At 33.8% G+C, this 23,761-nt stretch overlaps 1 protein-coding gene across 1 annotated transcript in view; it reads left to right on the top strand.

The window, feature by feature from the left end:
- Positions 1-23,761, top strand: part of ITGA1 (integrin subunit alpha 1) — a 153,002-nt gene that overhangs the window by 116,814 nt on the left and 12,427 nt on the right. Inside the window, exons 15-25 of the mRNA XM_079143480.1 lie at positions 1,698-1,828; positions 3,400-3,566; positions 4,674-4,810; positions 6,750-6,860; positions 8,383-8,592; positions 10,449-10,529; positions 13,919-13,995; positions 16,738-16,827; positions 18,175-18,277; positions 21,721-21,834; positions 23,600-23,704. Coding sequence (XP_078999606.1) covers positions 1,698-1,828; positions 3,400-3,566; positions 4,674-4,810; positions 6,750-6,860; positions 8,383-8,592; positions 10,449-10,529; positions 13,919-13,995; positions 16,738-16,827; positions 18,175-18,277; positions 21,721-21,834; positions 23,600-23,704 — 1,326 coding nt within the window. The remainder of the gene's footprint in view (positions 1-1,697; positions 1,829-3,399; positions 3,567-4,673; positions 4,811-6,749; positions 6,861-8,382; positions 8,593-10,448; positions 10,530-13,918; positions 13,996-16,737; positions 16,828-18,174; positions 18,278-21,720; positions 21,835-23,599; positions 23,705-23,761) is intronic.

Raw genomic sequence — 23,761 nt, 5'->3', positions numbered from 1 at the left:
TGGAAAAACACGGTGTAAGTAGGCTTACTCTGCAGGGGACTTCTGTTGTTCCTGTCTTAAATTTGTTGTCAGTTAACAGCTCTAATCTATTAATTTAATTTTTTCATATGTGAGAAAATTACTAATTTACAGAAATGCTTAATGCAGTACAAAAACAAGAGCATTTTAAGTAATTCTAATATAATTGTTTTTCTGTAATCATAGTTGGTTAGGCATTGAACAATCACCTATGAATAAAAAAATTTCACCACTTTCTAGCTTATATGCCATGAAAAGAAATCATAACATTACCTACTTCTTTTTACATTTGAGTGGTCTCTTTGGTTCTGTAGTCAATAGAGTTCTCAAAACCTATTCATGTATTATAGTGTTTAATTTTTCATAAAGTCATAATGACATTAACAGTGAACAAACCAAAGAGTTATTTCAGTAACAATGATTCTATTCATTTGATCAATGATTTGTTTCTGTTAAAAATCTTCATGGTATTAAGTACTTAACTAGAGACAGGCATTATTAACCATTGGGACATGATGGTACCAAGAAATACAAGAAGAGATATCTTTCTTTTGTTCTACTACTTTATTCTTTCACTATTAATCCTGCTAATTCAATGGAATGGCATTTGAAGTAGAAAAAGGAAGACTTTTTATCATTTAATAGAACAGGATTTTCATAAGAAGTATATTTGTAAAATAGTGGTAAATCAAAATGCATTTTTAAACAAAAATAACAAAGCAGAATATTTTAAAGTTAGATTTCTTTAATTATCAGCAAAATGTTTCCCAAGGAACAGGTGAGGACATGCTTGCTTTTTCCATGGGAACCAGAGGCACTGCTGGTATACAGGATAATCAAATGGAATTAAGTCTTTCAGGACCAATGAGGCAGATATATCCTTATTTGTTTGCTGAAAAATTATGGAAATACTTCCCAATGGGACATGCGATTTTTAGCATGAGAAATGTTTCCAATTGGTTTGCCTTATTTGGCTTATTGTTTTTTAAGTAAAAAACGAAGATGAGAAGACCCCAAGTTTAGAGAGAGTCTGTCAGTCCTGCCTCCTTGCCAGCAGATTTTATTAAATTAGCATCATCTTTGTACCAATGCTAATGGTGATGGGCACAGATCAGCTCAATATTCACTTCTACCTACTTTGAGGACACACATGAGTGGAGTTGGTCTATTGTGACCTGAACTTTTAGCACAATTATTTTTGACACTCAGTAAAAAAGACTGAATATTAAAAAACATACTTGATGGAATGTATTATTTATCCTGAGCTACAAAGTTTAATGAACCCCAAATTGACCCCTAAAACAATATTCTATTCCCCTGCTTACTTATATAATAGTTTCTCAAGATTTTCAATGTCTTTAATTATCCCTGTACAGTGGGATTAAAAAGGACCTAGAAAGTAGAGTCAGTTACTTATGATGTTTCCCTTGAGAATTCAACAAGATGATACTACATAATCTTTTCCCCTGTCTCCAATGCCAGTAACCCTGAAATAATTCTGTCTGTACTGTTCCTTTGGGAACATCTGTATATCTCCTCTTGTCACTACACAAGAGGCCTCTTGTTTCCCAAAAGATTTTTAACTTCAATTTTTGTTAACCACTATAAATTCCCAGATTACTTGAAACTCATTTGCACAAATTCTTCTGACATAAAACTTTCTGTTCGGACTTTCACAGCGTATTCCATCAGGTGGGGATGGCAAGACACTGAAATTTTTTGGCCAGTCTATCCATGGAGAAATGGATTTAAATGGAGATGGTCTGACTGATGTGACTATTGGTGGCCTTGGTGGGGCTGCCCTCTTTTGGTATGTATTTTAGAACATCTGATTAATCCAATAGTATTTCACAGATAGTTCCAGAGCTCAGACTGTGACTGGAGCTCATGCCATAACAAATTTCTACTTCCTTTTATGCTCCCTTGTGCAAATACGAATTATTAAGTTGAGTGAGTTGGAGGAGTCAGTGAATCTTAAGAACAAAGTAGCTATATTTTAAAGGAACTCTTAATCTGGAGATCTATTATATACCTGACAATAAAATAGATATTCTGTTTTGGGGGAGGTCTGGGGGAAGAGAAAGTTTTTAGAAGATGTATATAAACAAGAAAGCATTCCCGACTTTGAGTTTTGTACAAGCTCTTAGGGTAATCAAATCTTAATTCATTTACTGGATTCACAGAGATTCATACAGTCCCTGTCATAGTCCCAGCTCTACTGACAGCAGAATGAAGTAAACAGGATGCTGGGACATAAAGACCAAGTTTTACAATGCTGAAGTAGGAGTGGAATCTGAATACATGTGGCAGGTGATAAATAGAGGTGGTCTAAAATGTTCAGATACCTTGAGTTTTGTCACATGCACTAGACTGAGCCACAGCTCCTGTAAAGATCTAGCCAGGGCAGAAGGGATGTATCGAGTGAAAAATGGTCAAGGTCACCTCATGTCTGGAGAATCCATACTATTAAATAGGAAACCAGACATGTTCATTCATTGGTGATGGAAAGGTAAACTTGCTAACATGAAAATTTAAAAATGTAAATATATATACATAAATATATAAATATATATTTGTGTATATGTGTATGCAAGACCTGTGTGTATATATATGCATGTCTTTATTCTTCTGCTAAGAAATAAAACATTAAGGATTCTAAATGTTTATAGTGATTACTGCTGAAGTAGAATTATGTTATTTGTGTTTTCATATGCACTTGTATGGTTTTCATATTTCCAATGAGTGACTTGTTCTAAAAGAAAACTATCAAAAAAAAAAAAAAAAATGAAAACCATGTTTGACCACAGATAACTCAGACTGTGAAAAGAAAAGCCATGGAGTACTATCTGGTTTTTATTCTTAAAGTCAGTTTAAGATTTAAATGAAATAACAGTCATGGTTAACACAGTGCCTCAAACATTACTCTGCTTCTTCTCACCAGGCATAGGTAGGGCTGAACCCATAAAACCAGACAAATCTCTCAATCCAGATGAAGGTCAACTGGGGCCCTCAAGTTTTCTAGGGACCTCTGGACCATTCCAAATTGGAAACACACTTAAGAGATCACCCACCTATATAGTTTTGGTTCTGAGCTCTCACCTGAGTACTTCACTCCACCTGTTTCCCTTTACAAGCAAAACTAGATCCTGAGTCTTTAAACCAAATGCCCAAGATGTTTCTAAAACAGCCTTTCTCTCCACAGAACATAAGATACTATTTCTTCAGTATCAACTGACTCATTAAAGGAACAGAGTTCAGAGAGTCCTCAGGATACACAAAGGAGACTCTCCTCTGATGAGGTCACACGCTGCACTCCCAACTTGTTGGTGGTCATGAAATGCATAATGGTGTGAGTGATCTCCATTGTTTATGTGTTTGTAGGTCCCGAGATGTGGCTGTAGTTAAAGTGACCATGAATTTTGAACCCAATAAAGTGAACATTCAAAAGAAAAACTGCCGGGTGGAGGGAAAGGAAACGGTGTGCATAAATGCTACGATATGTTTTGATGTGAAATTGAAGTCCAAAGAAGACTCAATTTACGAAGCTGGTAAGCATATTTACAGCAAGTACTTTGGGGCACTATGAAATCCAGGAGAATTCAGTACATGCATACCAACTCAGAGGTAGCATTTAGAAATGGACTTCAAATAATTTTTTTTCCTCTCGATTTTCAAAGAATCTTCTCCCTTCTCCTGCCCCCTCCTGGGGAAGACTGATATTGCAGATGACCTAAGTACTTTTTCCTTTCTATTGAGGTCATACTAGTTTTTGAGAGTCAGACTTCTATGTGGGCTTCTCAGGTGAATCATGTCCTCTTGAGCATTCCCCTCTTCCTGTATGCTACACTTTATAAGGAAGTTTTAAAATTATGTTGAAATATATTGGAGCCAAAGTTGTAAGGCCATTGGTTACAGAAGAGTAATTTACTCTGCAATCTGAATATAATGACAAATTAATGAGAAAAACCATTAATCCTTAAAATCAATTTTTCTTAATTTGCTATATATATGTACATATGTACTCTGAAATAGTTCCCTGACTGGAAGACAAATGAGGCATAGGAATGCAAAAATATAAATATGATTCAGGTTTTCATATGCAACATTATTTCTTCTTATTTGATATTTATAAAATAATTAAGAATCAAATAAGGATTGTAGTCCTTAGAGAAGTACAAGATTTCACTTATATATTCTTATTTTATTGAATTTATTAGTGCTTTGAACATAATCTGAAATGACATATTTTTATGAATAAGGTAAAATGTCATTAATGTCTATATTTATCTCCATGACATGATCTTTTTGCTAAGCAGTGTTCCAACATTTCTAAATTAATGTTTTAAGTGAAAATCCAGTAAACACAATCTTGGTCAGTGAATTAGATGGGTGGGTGTGTATGTATGTGCATGTGTTTATGTATATACATAAGTAAGCATAATTAAATATTCAATACATGGTGAAATCAGCAGTTCTATAGTGCTCCTCAGGGTGGTCTTCTTGACTGCTAATATCATTGTACTGCAGTCATGTGAATATGCCAAATAGGACTTTTTTGTTGATTAATTGCTCAAAAGATATTTCTATAATGTTTATTTAATGAGCTGGGTTGTGAAAATCACTCTTAAACATTTCTGTTTCTTTTATTTTTATAGATATGCAGTATCGTGTCACCCTAGATTCCCTAAGACAGATATCACGAAGTTTTTTCTCTGGAACTCAGGAAAGAAAGATTCAAAGAAACATCACAGTTCTAAAAGTAGAATGCACTAAGCACTCCTTCTACATGTTGGCAAGTAAATCATATATTATAGCTGCCTTATTCCAAATCTAGAATATAATATAGATATCATATTTCAAGTCAATTAAGTTCTATTTTATTTCAAAGTGTGCAACATAAAGTAAATTTCATTTTCTTTGTTTCTGCATCAGAAAAAAAAAAGCACAGATCAGATTCTCTTGTTTCCAAATACATTTCATGAAACTCTAATCTGTGTATCAGACATCCATATATTACAGAATTGTAAAAGGTGCAATTCGGGAGTCCTCATTCACTTATTCTTTTACTTCATTCATTCATTTATTTTTTTTCAACTTGAAAACACCTCTTAACTTCTCTGGACCTCATCAGTAATCAGTGATTAATTGCCCTGAGGGCAGACTATTGGGTTTTATGCTTTCTGGGGTTCATCAAACTATGCTGTTCTCTTCAACTTTAGATGGAAGCAGGAAAGATCGGATATTTTTTATCTTTTTAGAGTTTGTACTCTTCAGTTTCTTTCTGTTTCAGTGCATGAGAAAGGTTTGGATACCAAATCATTAATCTCTAGAGATGGCTGGTAAGCCAATTTGAACCATTTAAAATGTATTTTGTTGGGAAATTGCATATGTGAAAAGTGTTCTCAACAGAGGGTGGGAGTTTCTTAAACATTCTCCTAAAATGTACAAGATGATAATTTTTTCAAAAGCAAATGAAGGTAGTGAGGAAATGCTGATTTGAGTAACAAGAGATTAAGATTTTGAGACTTGATCATGACCTTGAAGTTTCAAAGGATACAGGCTGATTTTCCTACATGCAACTGACTTCTATATTTTTGATATATTTATATTAAATATTTTGAAAAATACAGTTAGGGTCAGGAAAGTGACAGAAAGAGTGCATCCTGGTGTGCCACATTTATTCTTCTTCAGTGATTTTTGCGCCAGTATGATCTGTGATATACGTAGGAATAAACTTAGTCTGTCGACATGAAGATCAATCTTATGATCTGAAAAAAATTAACTTGGAGTAGTCCTCTGATGTTGCCACCAGAACTGAACATTTAGGAGTTACAACTTGTGTAAAATTTGATGTGCATAAGATATATATGGAACTGCCACCAGTCTGCCAAAAGCAATTGTAGTCTGAGTTTGTTCCCAAGTTCAGTGTCTAAATCATGTCCAAACCTTTTATACCAAAGTAACTTAAAAGGAAAAAAAACTAGCTTCAAAATTTCCAAAATTCTTTTGGATTTTAAAGGACATTTTAACATTTGTTCTGGAGTCAGCCAGGTGAAATTTGTTTCCCAACTTCCCCACCCACATTCTGTGTTACTTTAATAAAATTATTTAGTCTTAGGGGCTCAATTTAGCCTCTGTAAAAAACCCTAATAGTTATTCACCTTAAAGGAATATTTAAAATAATACATAAACTCATAATTTTGGATACTATAAATGAAAGCTCTCATTAGTGATAATTTTGACATTATTAATAATATTCATATTGTTTTCATACAATTTGCATTATAAAATTTTTATACATATATATTATAATAATAAAATATAAATCCATTTAAAGGAACTTTGCCCTTCTGAAATTGTTAGAGTTTCTCAGAAGTATTACATACTGATTTTTTAGTTTACGGTCTCAAGAGAAATGACACTGTTATACAAGCGCTCAGAGTGGTATATCCTGACCAGGCACAAGGTATGATGTATCCCATCACTTCGGCAGACCCCTGTGAGGAGCCATAGGTGAGTCAACTGGTCATATTCTGAAGCCTCTGCTTTTCAGGTGTGTCCCTTGTTAAAACAGAAAGGCCATCTCCATCCATCAAAGCAAGAGTCTGATGAGGCATATGTCAAATTAGTTGTACAAAACATTCTAGTAAGCCCCCGGGCAGAAGAGGCCATGAGATCAGAACATCCAGTCAGTATGATACCAGTGACATATTTTATGTTTCAAACTTTAGGACAAGCATGACTTTCAGGATTCTGTGAGAATAACTTTGGATTTTAACCTTACTGATCCAGAAAACGGCCCTGTCCTTGATGATTCTCTACCAAATTCAATCCATGAATATGTAAGTAAGATTTTTTTCAATTTGGAATACCTATTTGTGACTGTATTAGCAAAACACTTGAAACATATAACTCTCTTTATATATGTGTGTTATATACATGTAGTTAGACATCTTTCCTAACCCTTTAACTTCATATTTCTGGAGTTTAAGGAAACTAATAAGTGATTCAGGACCAATCAAAAGAAATGTCCCCTTTATCCTAATAAGCACTAAGTTGCAGGGCGTGGTGTAAGTATGGTGGGTATCCTTATAGTGAACCTTGGACTTGAACCATAGAAAACCAACTAGTAACAGGATTGCAGATTCATCTCTGACCTTCTTCACTGGGGCCCACCTGTAAATCTTGCAAGATGGAGTAGATCAGAATGTATGTTTGCTTTGTCCACACTGCTGCCCCAAAGACAAATAGACAAGAAGGGACTGATCTGTTCTCCCCAGGTTCTGCTTCCAAATTTAGAGTCCACTGCCCCACACCTGAGAGTAACTGGAAACAGAGAGGAAGGAGAGTGCTGTGTGGCACCAGTAGAGGAATTAGTTTTCCCCATACGCCTATTTTCTACTCTTTCTGCCTACCTTCCAAATAGATTTGTTTTATACATACTAGGCGTGGGACATGCAGTCTAATCTAGGAAATCAGGTATTAGGTAGTAACTAAATTGTGGAGAACTTCAGAGCACTACAGGAACTTCTGTGTAGTCAGGGAAAGTGTCCTACATGGTTAGGTGGAGACCTGGAGGAGTGAGTGATTTTCCATACCACTTAGTCAGGGAAGCAGAGGGGATCATATGTGAAGGTCCCGAAGTATTAAAAAAAGAAAAAAAAGGTAAATTGTACTCATTTTTTTGGCTAGAATTGAAGAGCAAGGGGGAAGGTGATGTGAGTTGAGGTTGAAGGCCAAAGCAGGAGTAGGATTCTTCAGGACTGGGTGCCACAGCATAATTTTTAAACTTTTATAAGAGCCATGCAATAGTGTTGAAAGTTTTAATTCGGTTCAGTGATGGGACTGGATGTGCCATTTCTGGGGATTTCTTCAGCCACAATGTGGAAAATGATTGAAGGGAAACAAGTGGGTGTGGGAGACCAGCTGGAGGCTATTCCTTTAGCTCGGGGAGGAAGGGGAGGGGTGAGAAAGGATAGAGGAAGTATTTAGAAAGAGGGGTGGAATGGATGGTACTTGGTGATTGACTGCATTGGGTGTGTGTGGGGGGAGGGGACTTAGTGAAGGAGGATCAAAATTCCCAGATACATGGTTGGTTTGACCATTTTCCCACCCTCTTGACTGAGCTTTTTTATTTGATTATTTTCGATAGAAAATCTCATAATTGGTTTTGAATGGCTTTAATATCTTAGAATTCTTAACTTTATTTTATAAAATTAATTAAAATTTCTGCAGTACAAGCTATCTTCATTATGACTTGCTTAACTTTCTTTGATGCATGTCATTTCTGTTACATAAAAAGATACATAATTTTCAATAATGCATAACTACACCTTCAAAACTACTTCTTTGTGACTATTTCAGATTCCTTTTGCCAAAGATTGTGGAAATAAGGAAAAATGTATCTCAGACCTCGCCCTGGATGTATCCACCAAAGAAAAGTCCCTGCTTATTGTCAGGTCTCAAAATGACAAGTTCAATGTTAGCCTGACAGTGAGAAATAAAAGGGACAGTGCCTATAACACCAGAACAATCGTGCAATATTCTCCAAATCTAATTTTTTCAGGAATTGAGGTAAACTTGTAGTTATTCATTTTTTCTCTTATCATTTCTTGAACCTACTTTCATACTACTGAGATCATTTCTTTTAACATATTTATTTTAGAAAAATAGAAAGGATTTTGTATAAAATAAGTGCACTTATTTGGTAAAAGTACCAAGTTCTTTTTAGAAAGATTTTTCTTTATTTCTTCAGAAATGTATCTATCTTCTTATATTCAGTAGGAGAAAAGGATAGTTGAAGTATCAAAATTGTATGTTTCACAAAACCTTATACCACTGAAACTGACGCTGAGTAAGGAAGAATATATCAAAGCCAAAAGATTTTAACAGAGTTGCAGAGAGGAATCTCTGTGCTAATATATGTAGAAATAGATATAGATATCTGTATCTATGTATCCATATCTATATATCACAGAGTAACTAATGCTTCCAAATTTGAACTTTGTTTTTAATTCTGATCTCCAAATGGTCTTGAGTTGAAATTCTGTTATATTATATGAATTAATAATATGTATGATTCATATTAAGTCAGTGTACTTATTATAGATAATATTAAAATGCTATTGTCTAGTTGAAATAAATTCAGATTTTTACTTGTATATCTCTCCATTTGTTAGGATAACAATGTTAGGATACCATTTAGAGATATGATGATTAAAATGGGCTTAAAAATCATATATTACTATATGTATTAGCATATAACCATATTTATAAATAATATTATGAATATTAGAATAGTATAGTAATATATGGAGTATATATGTGTAAGTATATATACATATTTCTTATGTATATGCTCTGAATATTATATATACTATATGTATTATATATTAGGTATATGTATTATATATTATATATAATATGTACATCATTTATTACTGTATTACTGTACCATATCTTATATTCAGAATATTATTTATGAATATAGTTATATAAATTCAAAATATAGCAAAGCAATATTGGAAAAATATAACCAAGTTTCCTCTGAAAAGGGTAGCTATATTAAAAATAATTGTATGCCCTTCAGCTGACTTACTGGCTTCGGCAATAAGACCAAAAGTGCACCTCCTCTGCTCGTATGAACTCTGTCAGCAATAATCATGATGGCTACTCTTTCTTGAATTATATTACATGTTGAGTTCTGTTATAAGGATTTCACTTATCTGATTATCATTCTTTGATAAGTAGGCATTACAGTACCAACTTACTGTGGAGATTCAAGGATAAACCATTTTTCACATTTTAACCTTTCTTGAAATTGCACTTTACAATTAATTGTGTGCCTATTTAACTGGAAGCATGGCTTTTTACTTCCCTTTGGTATGTAAAACAATGTTGTATCTCACATTCAATGATGAATAAGGTTTGATAGAGTAGAGCATTACCAACTCCACTTGTTAGATGACCAGACCAAGATAGGTGAGGGATCTTGATGTGGATATAGCAAACGGTGGTGGAGTCAGGAGTTCAATCCTGTTGGTACCAGGTCAAATCCCTTGCTCTTCCTCACTGCACTGAACTTGAAGTGTTAGCCTTCACTGTGGGCTGCTCTGTGCCAGTCCAGTATTATTTTGTCCAGCACTAGTCACCTGTAGGTAGGTGCTATCAGTGGTCTCATTTTCCAACTGAGGCTCTTGGCAGGGTAGGGAGATGTGTGTTGTCTTTCAGGCACCATCAAGTAAAGTTTTCAGATTTCCGTGGACTATGGAACAGGTGGTCCCAGAGTGCTGGCTCTCCAGCTAAATTGAGAGGCAAATCTTGGCAAGGATGTCACCAAGACACAGCTGGAAAAATTCTAAAATAAGAAGTTTAAGTTCAGATATTTCACCTGCTTCTCTGCTCTGTTTCTCTTTCATTTCTCTTTCTAGGGGATCCAAAAAGATAGTTGTGAATCCAATCATAATATCACATGTAAAGTTGGATATCCTTTCCTGAGAAGAGGAGAAATGGTGAGTAGATTATATAAAACACATGTAGCAATTGAATATGAAAAATGACGTTCTCAAAGCCAAGTATATAAATCCTTCTAATGGGAGTTTAGGAAGATATGGGTGAAAAAGTTTTAATTCAAGCCTTTTACAGCTTGAAATCTCATATGTCTGAATGTTTGTGTTGAAATTTAATCCCCAATGTGATAGCATTAAGAAGTGAGGCTTTGGGGATTGATGACTTTAAAAGAAGTTTGCTGCTTGCACCATGTGCGATTACATAGCAGCCACAGTCTACAGAGAACAGATCCTCATTCCTGTTCTACTAGTGCTTTGCTCTGGAATTGCCAGTCTCCAAACTGCGAGCAATACATTTCTGTTGTTTATAAATTATTCAATCCAAGGTGTTTTGTTATAGTAGTCCGAATAGATAAAGACAAAATCAAAAGCAAGTATTGCATAAGTGAAATTCAAACACCAAATTTACAAATTTACAGTACATGAATGGACACACCATTTTACATTCCCACCACCAGTGGATGTGGGCTCCAGTTTCTCCATATTATTAATGTATTTTTATTACTCATCCTGGTCACCCTGATTGGTGTGAAGTGATAGCTCATTATGATTTTGTTTTATATTTCCCTAGGTTTTGAGCAACATTTTAGGTGCACGTTGATCACATTGATACACATATAGCATTTGAAGAAAAGACTGTTAAAAATTTTTTATCCTTTATTTATTTATTTATTTATTTATTTGGGGGAGTAACCGGGGCTTGAACTCTGGGGCATTCAACCACTTAACCACATCCCCAGCCCTATTTTGTATTTTTATTTAGACAGGGTCTCATTGAGTTGCTTAATGCCTTGCTTTTGCTGAAATTGGCTTTGAACTTGAGATTCTCCTGTCTCAGCTTCCCAAACCACTGGGAGTACAGGTGTATGCCACTGTGCCAGGCTCTTTTATCCATTTTAAATGAGGTTGTCTTTTATATTATTAAGAATTCTTCAGATAGTCTGCATTCACATGCCGTATCACATATATGATTCATAAGTTCTTCAGTTTTTACTTTTGTTGAAGAACAAAACTTTTTAATTGTGATGCAGTCCAACTTATATATTTAATTTTTTGTCCCTTGTGATTTTTGGTGTCATGTCTTAGAAGGCTTTGCTTGATCCAAGATCAGGAATGTTTGTTGTGTTTTCTTCCAAGAGTTTTATGATTTTAGCTCTTATATTTAGGTATATGATCCATTTTTAGGAACTTTTGTGTAGGGTGTAAGGAATAAGTACAATTCATTATTTATAGATATCTAGTCAACCCAGACCATTTGAAAAAAGACCATTTCCGCCACTGGATTTCTGAACCACTTTTTCCTGTATTCAGCAATTCCTTGCTGCTAAGGGTGTAAGTGTAAATCAAAGTGTCTCTTATGCTATCCATAGGGAGATGGGGTGAAAATCTAAAATTGATCTTGACATTGACTTTATGCTTATAATACACTTTGGTTCCAAGGTCTATAGTTTCCATTTAAGCGTTTCAGGTTCCGGGGGTGTGAAATAAGCAGCTTCTTCCACTCCACTTCTCTTGTAGAATCCTCCCTTAGGTGCAAAGACTCATCAAGAATGCAAAGACGATTCACATGCCAAGTCTGTTCATGGAGATTAAGGAAAAGGCGGATAGCAGGCTCTTACTGAGCCACCCAAATAATCTGACCCTTCTTGTATTATAGTTCAAACTCACCCAGCCGAGTGTCTACTGGAATTTTCCAATTTTAAAGACAGCATAAAATTGCAGATTTGCACTTCTTAAAGCAACTCTTTTTTCCCCCATATTTTTAATATAAATCAAATACGTAGATGGAGAAAATACAAAAGAGAACTCCACATTTGATATGGTACAACAAAGTAAATATCCTGATCTTCGAGATTCTAGCCTTTCTTTCTGTGAATGGTTTCTAAATTAGATTACCAGAGATTTTAAAATCAAAACTTCTCCTTGAGTCACAAAGATAAAATTTGGGATATCTTCTATTAATTGTACATTTTGGACTCTATTTTGGTGGACTAAATTCTAAAATACTCTAGTTAGCACAAAATAAGATTAATTTTGAACATGATAAATATAATTTCATATGCATTACTAATGAGTTCTCTTGAACTATTACACTGCAAGTGACATATTTCTTTGAAGAAATAATTTCATTTTTGATCTTCCTGTTGCTGTTCATTAAGAGTCTTGCACTATGTAGTACATACATTCAGACTTGGTTTCTTAAAAGTCAGTTACCTGTATCAGAATGTTTGTATACCAAAATCATTTTCCAATTTTTCTTATGTGTTGTTTAACTATATAATCTATTACAAACAAAACTTTCCATTTTTCCTTATAATTTTCTTTCTTCTAAATAGCCAAGCTATTCATATCATTTTCTTGTTATACCTTAGTAGTCCAAAATATTTACACTATCAAATTAGTGAATCCAAGTTTTTTTTTTTTTTTTCCTATTTTATAATGACTCTGTGTAGAGGCTACTAGTACTTAGTTTCCATACTAAAAAAGTTTTAATTATGACCATTTCACAATTGCATTATTTTATTATTGTGATTTGGTAAACTATGGTAATATAGTAAATTGAAATTGTTTCATGGTAATGGTCTATGATTAGTGTATTTTATACTAATATATTTTTACTAATATATCTTAATAAAGTGCATAAAGTCAATATTATTATGTCTTAGTCCATTTAGACTGCTATAACAAAATACCATAAATTGAGTAGCATATAAATGAGAAATCTATTTCTCACAGTTATGAAGGCTAAGAAATCCAAGATCAAGACACTGGCAAATCCTGTCTAGTGAGGGCTCACTTCTTAGTTCAAAGAAGGAATGCTCTCATTGCATCCTTAGATGGGGAAATGCAGCTTTCTGGACGATTTTTTTTACAGGGTCACCCAACGCATTCCTGTGGGCTCTCATGACCTAAATGCCTCCCCATCTCCTAATACAATATTAGTTTTTAGGTTTCAACACACTAGTTTTAGGAGAATTCAAACATTTAGACCACAGCAATATGCAAAGCATATTACATATTCACATTTTAAAACACATGTATCATATCTTTTATTTTAATTTTTTTTATTTGTCCTAATTTGTTGTACATGACAGTAGAATGCATTTATACATTTTGATAGATCTTACATAAATGGAGTGTAATCTCTCATGTTTCTGATCATACAGATTGTAGGATCATATCTTATTCTATATATTTTTGAGATGGGATAAAGTTTCATTTTGTAAGATAATTTTTATAATTTAAATTTGGGTAATACATTTAAGCAAACTGAATATTTGAATCAAAATAAATATTATCTGTCACTGAGGATACATATTTTTATTTCATAGGTAACCTTCAAAATATTATTTCAGTTTAATACATCTTACCTCATGGAAAATGTGAACATTTATTTAAGTACAACAAGGTTAGTTTATGTGTATGTGAATGTGTTTGTATGCATGTATATAATTTCTTTCATAAAATTAGAATATTTTGCTATAGAGACTCACCAGCAGCTTTTTGTGACCTGTATAAGATCACTAGAAGTAGAATACCATTAACATTCATTTCACAAAAATACTATGAATAATTTGCAAAAATACAAATTTTTCATTTAATAGAAATAATTTAATTAACTACATTAAATTGTTGATTATATGAATTGTATTGCATGTTATAATACACCACACATCTGTCAAATTTCATTTAAATTCATTTAAAATTTTACAGGATCTAATTTTGAAACATTTACTGGCTATCAAGGTCAAATGAATCATTAGACAGACTTAGTTTTCTGGCACCTTTTGTGTCTTATAAATTTTATCCAAATAAGTCAAAGCTTCTGAAAGTTATCATAGGCTGAAAATAAAAAGGGCTAATGAGGAACTTAAAATAATGGCTTAACTTTCTTCTAAATGTAATTCTCCATTTGACCATCTCCAGTGAGAATAAGTCCTGTCTTCTGTTCCCAGTAACTAACAATTAAGTAGATGGAGAATAACTGAGCATTTTAGTCAACTTTTAAATCGCTGTGACCAAAATACCCACCAAGTACAACTTAGAGGAGTGAAAGCTTATTTGGTATTCACAGTTTTGAAAGTCTCAGTCTAGAGATGGCTGACTCCATTGCTCTGGGCCCAAGCTGAGATAACACATCATGTGGGAAAAGGGTTCAATGGAGGAAAGCTGCTCAGTTCATCATGGGTCAAGAAACACAGAGAGAGAGAGAGGAAGGGACCACAAGGAAAACAACCCTTGTAGGGCACACCCTTAGTGACCCACCTCCTCTAGCTACTCCCCACCTGCCTATAGTTACCACCCATTCAATCCATTCAAGCTAGAATGGACTGATTATGTTATAGCTTTCATGATTCAATAATTTCACCTCTAAATATTCCTGCATTAACAGGAGCTTTGGGGGGACACTTCTTAGCCAAACCATAGAGAAATGATAAATGAGAAAAATGAATTAATAGATACTTATTTCTGTATGTTCATTTCACTTCAATTCAACAAATATTTCTTTGACATCTATTATAGAAAAGATATTGAATTAATCATTGTAAGAAATATAAAAATTACTATAAGTACAAACCTCCTTATGGGGTGAATATTACAAAATAGGGTTAAGATTAGTATAAAAATTATTATAATATAGGCTAAAGTAAGGAAAATCCATTATGGAAACATAAACCATGTGTTACAGAAAAAACAAAGGGTGAAATTTGGTAATGACAGTCTAAGAAAATTTTATGAAGACAATTTAAAATCAGGAAAACCTTAAAGGATGGATGGCATTTTGCAGAGGTTGGTGAATAGGACTAGATAGAACATTTTCAGGCATAATATGCAGTTTGAGTGTAAACTCAAAAGTAGACCAGTTGATCAATTTGAGGAATACCTGTAATCAATTTTAGCTGAAATATATAGTATGTACTACATAATATAGTAATAGGAAGTAAACTGTGCATCCTGGCATATTATCCTAGATACTGTGTTTTTATTAACTGAACAGGTCTTAAGGAGCCAGGAAGTTTTGAAGAGTTAAGTCATATGTACAGAGCTGCTTCTTAGAAAGATGGATTTAGCTACATTGTGGAATATATAAGAGAGAAGGGAGCCATTCATAGTAAGAGCTCAGTGACACTAGTACCTATAACCCAAGGGAGTGCCCTGCCTTTGCTGCCCTGTTGCTCATACAAAGCCGCTATGTACACTTGGGAATAAGCAGAAGCCTTAAGAGGTGCTTATTGCCCATTCTGGGAAATAATGTTCTAGGGGCCTAGTCAGTTGATGGAGGGGTGTGTGTGATAGTAACAATGAAATATAATATTTATGGGATATTTCCTCTGTCCTAGGTACAGTCATAGACTCTTTAAACTTCTTACTCATTTAATCACAATCTATTAATCATTTAATGCTAAAATCCCCATTTTTATAGGTGAAGAAACTAGAGCACAGAGAGATTACATAATTTCACCAAATGTTCCATTTTCCAAGACCAATGCCATTCTCTGACCATATAAATTTTATTGCTTATGTGCGCTTTTTTAATGAGCACTAATATAAGAGTAATGAGATGTACATATGCATTTATGTGTGTATTTACATACATAGTTAAAATTATTACCAAAATCAAGTGGCTAAGCAAGTGTTTTGCAAATAATATGTACTTAGTATGGAAACAGTATTAAAGGAGAAAACAAGATTTTAGACTTACTCTCAGCTGTGTGACCCTAGTTGTGCTCATTTGCAAAGTTTTTATCTATGATAAATAAATCAGGTAGATTTGTGTCAAAAACACAAATTCTTGGGCCCCTACTTAAGCCTATTAAATTCACATTAGTAGAAGAGAAGCCCACCAATCTGTGCATTTTAACAATTAAACTTGTGGTTTCTCATTATTATTGTCACAGAATTTTGAGAAATATGGAATTAAATCAGTGTGATTTTTTTATCTGTAACTGCACGTCAGCATCAACTTGGAAACTTTTGACAATACCCCTCTCTGATCTCCCTCCTCCCCCTGATTAAAAAATAATCAAGAATTCTACTCCTTTATGCTTTTATTTGCCAATATAAGCTTCTCTTTGAAATGCTTAGAAATGTCTCACAATAATCAACAGTTAAATGAATGATTTGTCTGAATGTGCTTTCCATTTTCCAGTGACAGTGAAGAACCTCCTGAAACCCTTTTTGATAATGAAGCAAATATTTCTATCCCAGTAAAATATGAAGTTGGACTACAGTTTTACAGGTAGGTGGAAATCACATATATATGTCAATGCCTTTCTATTAACCCAAGGGTTCTGGAGGTATGGTCTCCAGCCAAGGACATCACCATCTCCTGGGGACTTATTAGAGAGTCAGATTCTCAAGCCTCACCCCAGACTTACCCAGTTAGAAGCTCTGGGGATGTGCCCAACATTCATGTTAAATAAGTCTTCCAGGTAATTGCCCATGCACCCTAACATTTCAGAACCTATATACTAAATATCCCAAAATACAAGGTACATTAATACTGGATTGCGTTAACAATCCAGTCTTAACTCTTAAATGCAAGCTAAAGATCTAGAAGTCCTTGACAAAGTACAACATTTTCTGAGGAGTCAGCAACATATTTCTTGGCCATCCTTCTCTTCCTGTGGAGTCCTTTAAGCCTGCCAATTCCAAACACACAAGATGAAAGCATATCTCATTGATGAGCCATTTGTTCCTTTACTATTCATAATCCATTCTTTCTCTTAAGAGCTTCTTATCTATCCAAACACCAATCATGTTGGCAAACTTTCCTTATAAATTTCCTTGCTTAAGCAGAACTCCAAGCTTTTGCTAATTAAACATGTGCAGCGCATACAAAAAGCAAAAGAATCAATGGCAAGTTCAGTTTAGTCTAAAAATCTCATTTTATTAATTCATTTGCTGTGGAATTTTCTTTTTACTAATAAAAGACCACAAAAATGAGTATTATAGGTTATACAGATAGATTTTGTTTACATTCTGTTGACTGTTTTTTATTGTGTTATATCTATTTCTTTTGGTACAATGATTTTCTGAAGAATTTTCCACTGACTTAAAATCAAATTTTGAGCAATGCTTACACATATTTTTGTATTCTCTTCATTGAAGTGCTTTTAAAAATATATTCTTAAGTTCCACCAAGTTCATCCAAGGACCATGATAATATGTATGCAGAAGATTGAACTTATTAGTATTAAATACAGGATTTTAAAATGTGGAAAGGTTAAACATTTTGTCAATCCTGCTTAAAATTTCACATTACTAAAAATTCCAAATTTTAGCTTGTTATTTTCACTAAATATAAATAGTAGTAAATTCATGGAAACTTTTCACTCAATAATGAAATTTTATTTAAAAAGTTACAGATAATTTAGCAAATAAGCATTAATGACTATTTAACTAAATTTTATAATTCTCACTTTCTTAGAGATTTGATTTTGCATTTTTGAATAGAAGAATTCCTCTTTGATTAAACTCTCTGTAATAATTTTTGTGTGATTACATGTTGTAAAGAAAAGAATGAAGCCAAATAAATGTTAAATTTGTTGTTTTATTTTTATATTTCTAATTTAATTTTTTAAAGCTCTGCAAGCGAATACCATATTTCGATTGCGGCCAATGAGACTGTCCCTGAAGTTATTAATTCTACTGAGGACATTGGAAATGAAATTAATATATTCTATTTGGTAAGAAATTATCTCTTAGTTAAAATACTAAAAGTATTATTTGTACATTTATGAATTAAGGTATTAACAGACACACATACTAAAAGAAATGCAGTTTCAACATTTAATCTCCATATCCAAGAATATTTTTCTTTATAATTTCACTATTTAAAACATTTTTATTTAAATTGATAATTATACTTCAAATTAATTTTAAAAACCTAAGTTTCTAATTTTCTCACAATAAGACTCAGTAATTTAAAATGACTTCTTAGAAAAAAATAAACCATGGAACCTAATAGATACTACCTATTAATAGTACAGTCTTAATTCTTAAATGCAAGTTGTAGAATTTATTTAGTTTTAGTATGACTGAGGAAAATTTATTTTTAAATAATTGTGACTTTCAGAATTTGATTATTTCAAAATTATTTTTGTAATATTTTCCTCTAGTCAAAAAGTAAATATCTCATTCTGCACACCACTACCTTTCATATGCATTACACTATAAATTAATGGTGTTGCCACTTGTTTTAGTTAGTTTTTTCACTGCTGAGACTGAAAGAACTAACCAGAACAACTGTAGAAGAGGAAATGTTTATTTAGGGGCTCACGGTTTCAGAGGTCTCAGTCCATAAGAGGCTAGATCCATTCCTGGAAACTCAAGGTGAGGCAGGATCATCATGGAGGAAGAGTGTGACAGAGGGAAGCAACTCATGTGAAGATCAGGAAGCAAAGAGAGAGAGAGAGAGCGACTTCCCTTGCCATATACAAATATATACCCCAAAGCCACGCCCCCCATGTCCCACCTCCTCCAGCCACATCCCACTTGCCTTCAATTACCACTCAATTAATTCCATCAGGTGATTAATTCACAGATTGGGTTAAGGCTCTCACAACCCAGTCCTTTCCCCTTTGAGCCCTCTCAAATTGTCTCACACATGAACTTACGGAGGACACCTCACATCCAAACCATACAGCACTACCACTCAGTGATGTTTCCGCTACAACATTTATTTCTCCTGCCGAATTCTTCGTAACAAACTTTTCCTAGTCACTCTAGTGAATAGATAACACCTAGTTACAGATATGGACTTAAGTTAATATTATGGAAAAAATAGTATTCAATCAAATGATGCGACATAATTAGAAATGAAGATAGTCTCAATATTTTTGGGAATTGCCAATAATGAAAAGGGAAGTTCTCTTATAAAATGAAAAAAAGTATATACTTTCAAGATTAATTTCACTGTTTTTATTTGTGCTCCTTGCTGATATTGCTATGACAAGCTATACCCTGGGAATTGGCATGAAGGCCAACCTTTCTACTTGGTTTTGATACATTTTTGGAATTCAGGTATTAAGTTTCTGTAGCCTTATTTATTTTTCCTGGATAAGAGAAAAGATCAACAACATTAAAAAAAAAAAAAAAAAAAAAAAAAAAAAAAAAAAACCTGAACATCATAAGCTTTATATATTGTAACTTATTAGGGTTCAGATTTGAAATAGTCATTCCCTAATGATCACAAATAGTGTTGATAAAAATAACATTGTTAATAATATCCCTGAGCATAAATCATTGTGTGTATGTCCAATTATTCTGCTGAGATAAATTCTAAAATTGAAGTAATGGAATGAGAGAACATTTTTAGGTGAGACACAATAACTTATTGCTAAGAATTTTCCCTAGGAACTAATTTGTGTACAACGATTTCAGTGATGTTCCTAACAAGTTATTTATAATAGTTTAAAAATTAAACCAGGGCACAATCTAAAAGCTTAATATCAGGAGATTACTTAAGTTACCATATGTTTAGTGAAGAAAATATGATATGTTTACTTAAGAGACAGCTTATTATAATATGTTAGAGTACATCACTGGAGTAAAACCCCCTAATTCTGCTATTTCCAGTTCTGTGACCTTGTAAGTTCTTTTATTCTCATTTTAACCTTGTTTCTTCATAGATAAACAAAGATAAGGGAATTTACCTCCTAGGGTTGTTAACAAGGTTAAACCTATAATGCAAATAAGATAATTAGCACCGTGTAGTATGTGTCATGTAGTCAACAACAAATATTTGTACGGTGATTGTTAGTTAGATAATAACAATCATAATCTCAAAATGTCAACCATAATAAGTTTTATATAGTTTAGAAAATTTTTTTTTATGTGATAAAATTTTTATGAAATATAAATACATGCAAATAATAAAGGCAGTAACTTATACACTAAAATATTACCAAGTTATTTTAATTGTAAGAAACTTTTATTTTCTGTTCATTTTCAACATTTTTCAATGTTTCCACAAGGAACACTTTTAGTAAGGAGAAAACAAGTGATAAAAATAGAATACATGATTTCAGACTAAATACCAGGAAAGAGATGGAATTCAAATGGGAGGCTAAGTGAGGCAAGAACAGCGTTTATTTCCATAAAATAGAGTTGAGGTGCATGTTCTTTTTCAAGAGGTCAGGCAGAGCTGATTGGGAATCTCCAGAATCCATGATTAAAGGATGTGTTTAATCTTCAGCCCCACAGGAAGCTGCTCTAGATCTGAGTAACTCTTGGTCTCGGAGGCTTAGTGAGGCTCATCCATGGATTTCCTGACATCTATCCATGGAGATCAAACAGCTCCTACTCAACTAGAGATGTGGCTAGAGAGATCACAGAGAAGACTTTGGATGCAGAGATCATGCTTGTGTGAAAGGGAGAAGGGCCACTGCACTGGGTGTTAACAACCCAATTGCACCTTCTAGGTGGACAGGGGTTCTGGATAGGGTCCAATTTCCTGCTGGGCATCATTTTTCCCATCCTTCCCAATAAGCTGTGCTCATCACTGATGGCATTATGTGATATCAAATGGGAATTCTGTAGTAGCGTATAAAAACAAACAGAGATCCAGATGAAAGTCAATCTGACTCTCCTCGATCCACATTATGAACAGCCAGTGACACAATAGTTCTAGCTGGGGACAGAACGGTGAATGGAAGTGGATGAGGATCTGGTTTGCCTGAGCAGTGGTGGTAGAGCCCATGGAGCCAAGGTGAGAGATGATTTATGGCTTTGGGGGATTATGACAAACTGGATAAAAAAAAAACAAACATACTATAAATTGTATCAGGCAAATGGCCGTCTTCCTTCCCAGTAACAAAAGGAAAAAAAAAAGTTACAGTAGAAAGGAGAACAGGTGTGACAAGAGATGATTTTTCAATTTTGGTTTTCTATTAATCCCATTTTTATTTTAAGAGTGAAGAATGAAGAAGCAACAGGATTGTACTGATACAAAGGACCATCAAACATTCTTATCTCCTTTCTTAGTTAAGTCATTTCTCCAAACAGTGCCATAAACTGCATTCATTTGGGGATTCAAAGTATTGTACATTGAACCATCATCCCACAGAAGATGGAGAGGATGCTGTTGAAAGGATTACCTTTCTATTTTTTTTTTTTTTTTTCCCTGTAGATTAGAAAAAGAGGACCTTTTCCATTGCCAGGACTTACGCTGTCAATTTCATTCCCCAATTTGACATCAGATGGTTACCCTGTGCTGTACCCTACTGGATGGTCTTCTTCTGATGTGAGTCATGTGTGCCTTAGAATTGCTTCATTACTGTTAACTCTCCAACTTAGATTAAGCCTTTTGTTCTTCAGGTCACTTGTGATAAAGAGTTTTACCAAAGCAATATGAAGAGGCATTTAGAAAATTAAAAATAATAGTAACTTCCACTGATTATTCTAGAGGTGTATTCATTCTCTAAAGCTGCTTAACATGTTACCAAAAAATGGTGATTAAAATTAACAAGAAATACATTCTTCCACAGTTTTGAAATCCAGAAGATCAAAGTCAAGATGTTGACACTATTGACCCCCTACATAGGCTCTGAAGGAGAATCTGTTCAACACCATATCTCCTAGTCTCCAGAGGCTGCTGGCAACTCCTGGCATTCCTTGGCTTGGGAAGTCTAACTCAAATCTCTTTCTCTGTCTTCACATGGGTCTGTTCTCTTCTGTCTGTTTCTGCACACGTATCATTGGGTTTAGTGCCCACGCAAAGTCCAGGATGTTCTCATCGGAAGATGCTTGATTTAATTACATCTGCAAACTCTATTTCCAAATAAAGTCAACTTCACAGGTTCAGAGTGTTAGGACTTGGACATATCTTCTTAGGATCATTATTCACTATGCTAGTGTGGATTTAAATAATTAATTGTTTATGCCTGAAATATCCATTACCCTTTAAATTTGCTTGTGGTGGTCAAACAACTCTTATAAAGATACTTCTCAATTGTTCCTAAACAAACACGACTGCACATAAAATAGTGTAATATTGTTAACTCACTTATGCCAAACAATTTTAATACTGTACTCCTCTTTGTATGTGTATCCTTGAATAGGATTATATGACAGTTACTATGACTTAGTGCCTAAAACATAAAAAATCACAGTAAGCATTAAATTAATGCATATATGATTTCAGGGTTTGAATTCCTCTTTTCACACATCTTGTAAAGTTAAGCTATTCCCAGAAACAAGAAGTAGCATTGTAATCACTTAAATGTTTTCCTAAGGTCAAGGAAAAAATAAGTCTCTGGCATTCCCCTCTAATTCAAAAACGCAGGGTTGTGAGAATCTAGAAAGAGAAAAACAAATTATGTAATTTTCATACTACTTATGGATCTTTATCCTTATTACCTTAGTAAAAATGCAGAAAGTCTTGGTGAAGCAAAATTTTATTAGACTTACTAAGTCTAGAGAAATGATGCAAACACCAGCTGTCTTATAATCGAGCATCTTAACATCTGGAGGGCTGCTACTTAGCTCTCCCTCCCTCATAGACTGTCTTTCCCTTGGTGAGTAGGTATTCAAAACAGTTATTGGATAAATACATAAATAAAATGAAAGTTCTCTTTCCAGTTCTGCTTCTTAAGTCATCACATGAACCATCACATTGAAGAAGAAATGCTGATTCTTTTTCCTCAGTAGAGTTTTAATTTTTTTCTCTCTCTGCATTATGGGAATTTACAAGCTAATTTTCTGAAGAAAACAATAAAACATTGAGTATATTACTCATAAAATAGCAAATGCTACTAGCATTCTTTCTTTTGCATAGCAACCTCACTTGACTTCTTTACAATTCAAAAGTGCCAGGTAACAGTAATCATTTTCTGGGCATGGGAATATATGTCTGGTGCTGAACCTCTTCAACCCTGCACCCTTGAAAAGGTGAATCTTTAATACCTGGCAATGGCTGTCATTCAAAGATTATTCACATTGCAGTGCCAACTTGCTTTTCCCCTTAACATTTGGCATTTTCTGATAAAAGAAATATTTTCATTTCTTAGAATGCAAAGTGCAGACCCCGTAACCTTGAGGATCCTCTTGGTATCAACTCTGGAAAGAAAATGATTATATCAAAATCTGAAGATCTCAAACGAGGCACAATTCTGGTAAGTTAAGTGCTATTTTGGCCTTCTATTTTTCAAGTGAATAAATTCATTGTCAAC

The sequence above is a fragment of the Sciurus vulgaris genome, assembly GCF_902686455.1.
Source record: "Sciurus vulgaris genome assembly, chromosome: 6".
NCBI lineage: Eukaryota > Metazoa > Chordata > Mammalia > Rodentia > Sciuridae > Sciurus > Sciurus vulgaris.
Note: the sequence above shows the minus strand (reverse complement) of the source record. Positions and strands in the feature narration are given on the sequence as shown.